At 45.2% G+C, this 6,035-nt stretch overlaps 1 protein-coding gene across 1 annotated transcript; it reads left to right on the top strand.

The window, feature by feature from the left end:
* Positions 1-5,635, top strand: LOC115102420 (nuclear receptor subfamily 4 group A member 1-like). The gene is made up of 7 exons (XM_029622355.2): positions 1-724; positions 2,043-2,809; positions 3,194-3,323; positions 3,432-3,595; positions 3,749-3,951; positions 4,212-4,390; positions 4,673-5,635. Exons 1-7 carry the CDS (start codon positions 673-675, stop codon positions 4,927-4,929), a joined length of 1,752 nt encoding a protein of 583 aa, XP_029478215.1. The 5' UTR covers positions 1-672; the 3' UTR covers positions 4,930-5,635.
* Positions 5,636-6,035: the final 400 nt, after the last annotated feature.

Below are 6,035 nucleotides of genomic sequence, written 5' to 3'. Positions count from 1 at the left end.
TCAACACCATTTTACCACCTATCTTTAACATTGGGTAAAAATGCAATAAATCTTTTTCGTTTTGTCGCTACTTCCTCATTGTGTTTAAGCGAGCATGCCTGATTATGTTTGTTATAATCGCCCAAAGAGCGACTGAAAGTTGTTTGTGTCATCGAAAGTTGCCGTTTTGTTTTGCTCTGCGTAAAGTTATGTATTTTTGTATGTATATAATTTTTTTCCTGTCTCACTGTGTTTGTAGCAAATGTGGATTATATGACTCGGGGACGTTTGCATCAATGGAATCCCGCAAGCGCGTCACTTGAAAGGACGTCTGACTGAATACGAGCTGATTGGCTTCAGATCCTCGCCCCTGCATGCTTGTATGGGAAATTACACCGCGCTCAAAACAACAGGGAACTCGGAAATCTCTGATTTCCGACTTCAGTGCTTTCAAGACAACTGTGAACTCCGAAAGAAACGAGTTCCGACTGGGAGAAATCGTTTTGAACAATCATCCAACTAGGAATTCCAACTCGAGAATTCGGGCCTCTTTCTAGAGCTCCGGCTTTCCGTCCGAAAGATCACTGACGTCATGATTTCACCTCGTATTCTTCCGAGTTCCCAGTTGTCTTGAATGCACCATTAAAGGGGGCGTCCCTCTGACGTAATGGCAAAATAAAATTGATTGTATAAATGTGTTCCCAAGATCTCAATAACAGAACTGCAGAGCAACTTCAGATGCAAGGTAACTATGGATATTGCTTAAAATACTAGTGAGATATAAACAGGTAAGCAAGCTCTCAGCTTCCAGGTATTGCTTTCAGTATGATATTACAGTGCATTCTCTAAGTACATTTATGTAGGTAATGAATCATCCTTGCTATTTACTTTTATTGACATTAAAACCATTTTGTCCTGAGATGCATACATCTAAAAAGACAAATGCAAAATACCTTAGAACTGGGGGCATGTCATCCACAGTTGATGGGGGGGCAAATAAAAGTTAGTCAGAAAATATATTTGCCAGTCAATTGCTGCAAGGTAAGTCAAAAATAACAAGAAATTATCATTATACAATCATACGGTATGTTAATAAATGTTATTCAGTTATAAGAATGCTGCATGATAAGACCAGTATGAGGTACCACAAGTGTTCCCACATAGTGCCTCTGTTGTGCACCTTCTGTGTCCTAATCTAATGTACTGCCAGCTACACTATTTATAAAGCAATGTAACAGTCAGATAAAAACATACTAGTGTGGCTACAAGGACACGGATACAGCGTCTCCCCGACTTTAGTTGTGCTGATAGACATTCAAATCAGTCTGTTACATTCAGTAGGGGGGTCTACACTCCTCTTCCTTCATTTGAGTCCCAGCTCTGAAAGCCAACCCCTTCAGATGTGTCAGACATGTAGTTTGGTGTGTTTTTAAACGTCAAGGATTTCCAGATAATGGAGATGTAGTTCAGGAAAACACTTAACTATGCTTTCTAAGAATCTATGGGCAGTCAGGGAGGCTCAGACTGCCCTTTTCAAGTTTCAAGTTTTATTAGTGGTATGTATACACTGTCCAACTAAATGTTTACTTGTAGGTTCCTTCTCGACAATGCAACAACAATAAGAAATATGTAATAAAAGATAAGAATACGACAAAGTAAATAGCTCAGTAGAATAGAAAACAGTTACCATAAGTTTAATACAGGAATGCACAAATTATAGTCCAATATTTCCACGTTTTTTTGGGAAGGGGGGATTGGAGGGCAAGTGTTTAAATTGTGCAGTATTTAGCAATCATAATAAGAGTCTGGTAGCAGCAGATGTGATGTGTGGGTGTGTGTGCGTGTGTGTGGATGTGTGTGTGCGTGAAGCCTTTCGATGACCTAGATTTGACAGTCCTCTCTATTCAGGGATTGGCAACCCAGGGGAACAGGATGTCCACTCCAAACTCATTACTAGCTTCTAGAAGATTGTAGGATCTCCTAAAGTCAGCTCACACAGACCCTCTGTAAAATTGCCATAGTCCATTTTCTCACAGATAGTTGTCTGCACCTTGAATCCACAGAAATGAATGTCCCCCCACATGGAGCTCAGCCTTATGAGAACAGCCTCTACAACTCAGAGTCTCTGAACCTGGACCTTACCTCCAGGTTAGCTATGGATGTGAGTAGTCATACGGACCAGCTCTCTGCCCCTTCTCTGACTAGCATCAACTCCCTGGTGGGCACTTACGCTGGAGAGTTTAATGCCTGTCAGATTGCCACAGCTCCTACCACCGCCTCGGACCCTGAGCCGCCCTTCAAAATTGATGACTTCCAGGTTTACGGCTGCTACCCTGGCACCTTGGCCCTGAGCTACTTCGACGAAGCCCTGTCTTCTGGTGGCTCTGACTTTTTCGGCAGCCCTGTGTCAGCCCAGTCTCCCTGTACTCCAGGTTTCCAGACCCATCCTGCGTCAGTTTGGGACTCGCCCTTCGGTCCATACTCTCCCAACCCGGGCAGCTGGGTGGCTGATAAGACTGCATTAACACAGCCATCCTCTTTCTTCACCTTCTGTCCCGGCTCAGTTGAGGATCTGTCTCCTCTGGGCCAGCCCCAGCTGGCTGAGCAAGACCCCTTCTCTCTGGGCCATCAGCACCCTCCCCCCCTGTCCTTCTCCCCTCTAACCCAGGAGCCAGGCACCCTAGATGTCTCAGGCCTCATTGAAGGGAGAATGTCTGCGAAACCGCACAGCCCTACTGAAAACGAGGGTCTCTGTGCTGTTTGTGGGGACAACGCCTCCTGCCAGCACTATGGGGTTCGCACCTGTGAGGGCTGCAAAGGTTTTTTCAAAGTGAGAAGATTTTTCCTTTCTCTTCAGTCAATTTCTTTCCATAACTGAGTGTCATTGCTTAACTTGAACTGAAAAAGGTGCCGGTACTCGTTTTGGGTGCCGGTACTCTTTATATTTAGGTGCCGGTACTCATTTTGGGTGCCGGTACTGTTTATATTTAGGTGCATGCGCTTCACAATACTTTTGAGCTTATATTCTAAAAGAGTAGCAGTAGACAAATGCTGGTGTCGGTACTCAGCTCCGGTGAGCTCCTACCCAAGTCAAGCACTGTGTCTAATACATTTTTATTCAATGCAAAACACATTTTATACATGCATCGCCATTGCTGGACTGGTATAGAGACTGAGCTACCATAGCTAAGCTTTTTTTCTGTGTGCTTTGCAGCGTACTGTACAGAAAAAATCTAAATACGTGTGCCTTGCCAACAAGGACTGTCCAGTTGACAAGCGGCGACGGAACCGCTGTCAATTCTGTCGTTTCCAGAAGTGCCTGGCAGTAGGCATGGTGAAAGAAGGTGAGCCCTTCAGATTCATTTTACTACCACATCTCTCACCATAACCACTGTTCTTTCTCAGTTCTCAGTTGCTAAGACATTATCAATTTCTCTCTCTCTCTCTCGAAGTTGTGAGAACAGATAGCTTAAAAGGTCGAAGAGGTCGTCTGCCCTCCAAGCCAAAAGCAGTCCAGGGCCTATCGTCTGCTGTGTCTCGAGTCGACATCATTGCCTCTCTTGTGAGAGAATACATTGAATCAAACTCTGGTGTTGAGAAACTGGACTACTCCAAGGTAAGGACAACTGAAAATTCTCCATTGTGGTCTATCTATTATTGTTTTTGGGGATTATTAGGTCGCTGTTGGCCTAAATAGAACCATGAGAATGCAGGGCATTCCCCTAATGGAACTAACAGAACTAACTTCTTTCCTTCCTTTGTAATTCAGTACCAGGAGACTGTGGCCAGTCTGTCAGAGAAAGAGGACACTTGTGACATCAAACAGTTCTACAACCTCCTCACGGAGTCCATGGAAGTGATCAGGAAGTGGGCTGAGAGCATCCCTGGGTTCACCGCCTTCTGCTCCGAGGACCAGGAGCTGCTACTGGAGTCAGCCTTCTTAGAACTGTTCATCTTGCGACTAGCATACAGGTGAAAAGAAGAACCAAATGTTATCGCTGTTAAAAAAATAAAACGCTCCAAAAGAAAACAGCTTGCATAATCAGAGCCATGGCTTTGTTGTTTTGACATTACTCGCTGTATTGCTATGATTATACAGTACATACATTATGGATATGACTGGGGTGATTGCACCCACAACTAACAATGTGCAGATATTTTTGCTATAACAAACATGGATCCCCCCCCCCACCCAAAAAAGTTAATCATCCCTATTATATTCTCTTCCCAAGGTCCAACCCTGAGACGGACAAGCTGATTTTCTGCAATGGCATGGTGCTTCACCGGATGCAGTGTATACGGGGTTTCGGTGACTGGATAGACTCCATCATGGACTTCTCCCAGAGCCTCCACCGCATGAACCTGGACGTGTCATCCTTCTCCTGCCTCACAACTCTGGTCATAATCACTGGTGAGAGCTCAACCCACCTATGCTTACACATCAGCCTGCGCTAGAGATATGACACCATAAACCAGTACAGTATGAGGTTGCAACATAGAGCCTGCAGTCAAGCTTTATGCTCACCTAACCTGAGCTGCCTGAACAAGCTGAATATGCATGAATCTTGACACATAGGCCTACATAATGTTATTGTGTTATAGAATAATGTTAAAAATGACCTCTCTTTTTGGTGTTCACTCTGCTTTACCTGGTCACACACTCATGCCATTTCTGTCTCCTGATTCTCCACAGACCGCCACGGCCTGAAGGATCCAAAGCGGGTGGAGGAGTTCCAGAGCCAGCTAATCACCTGTCTCAGAGATCACGTCTCCAGCTGCGCCCCCGACTCCACTGGGCCCAACTACCTGTCCCGCCTTCTGGGAAAACTGCCCGAGCTACGGACTCTCTGCACCCAGGGCCTGCAACGCATCTTCTATCTCAAGCTTGAGGACTTGGTCCCACCACCCCCCATAGTTGACAGAATGACCATGGACATTCTGCCTTTATGAGAGCGAGATAAGACAATACCGACTGTGCACTTGTGCTGCTAAAGCGACGATAAAGGAACGTCAAATGATCAAGCGGTCTCAGTGTTGAGTAGGGACAAATTAAGGAAACTATGCTCCCAAAGATTTCACATGAAAGTACTGAATTATACTGTAAGATTTAAAAAGATATGAAGCTATTCAAGCACTATCGTACTTGAGGAAAAATGTACCTCTCTCGTTCATTAGCAATGGCTGTAGTATGGTGATGAAAATGTGTTATAATTGAAATGGTTTTCCTTGTTTTAGTGCAGTATTTCAGACTTATGGCTTTGAGTGTGCACTAACTGTTAGTGTGCCACCAATGATCCACAACCAAAATGGTAGACAGTGGTCAACTGTGGGAGATGAGGTGGACGTGTGTCACACCCTGACCTTAGAGATCCTGTTTATGTCTCTATTTTGGTTTGGTCAGGGTGTGAGTTGGGGTGGGTATTCTATATTCTATTATTTGTATTTCTATGTTTTGGGCCCGGGTAGGGTTCTCAATCAGGGACAGCTGTCTATCGCTGTCTCTGATTGAGAACCATACTTGGGTAGCCCTTTTATCCACCTGTCTTTGTGGGAAGTTGACTTTTGTTTATGGCACATAGCCTGTTGCTTCACGGTTCTTTTCTCGTTTGTTGTTTTGTTGGTGTAATTTTTTTATAATAAAAGAAATGCACGCTCACCACGCTGCACCTTGGTCCACTTCCTTCAACAGCCGTGACATAACTTACCACCACCAAAGGACCAAGCAGCGCGTGGTCAGGAGGAAAGGACACGACGGAAACCTGAGAGGCAGCCCCAAAAATTTGTTTGGGGGGGCAGATGACGTGGGCGTCTGTGCTGAGGGGTGAGTCCGAGACCAAGGAGGAATTCTTGGACCATTTGAGTGAGGAGTGGTTGGCAGTGGAGAGGGACGAAAGAGTTTGGAGGGGTTGGAGTCTGGAGCAAGACAGTCACTTTGAGGAGCATGTGACCCTTCAGGCACCATGCTTTGCGGTTACATGTACTGTGTCGCCGGTATGCATCCACAGCCCAGTGCGTCCTGTGCCAGCATCCCATAGTTGCCGGGCTAGGGTAAGCAT

The sequence above is a fragment of the Oncorhynchus nerka genome, linkage group LG20, assembly GCF_034236695.1.
Source record: "Oncorhynchus nerka isolate Pitt River linkage group LG20, Oner_Uvic_2.0, whole genome shotgun sequence".
NCBI classification, from domain to species: domain Eukaryota; kingdom Metazoa; phylum Chordata; class Actinopteri; order Salmoniformes; family Salmonidae; genus Oncorhynchus; species Oncorhynchus nerka.
This window is presented reverse-complemented; position numbering and strand designations above follow the sequence as displayed.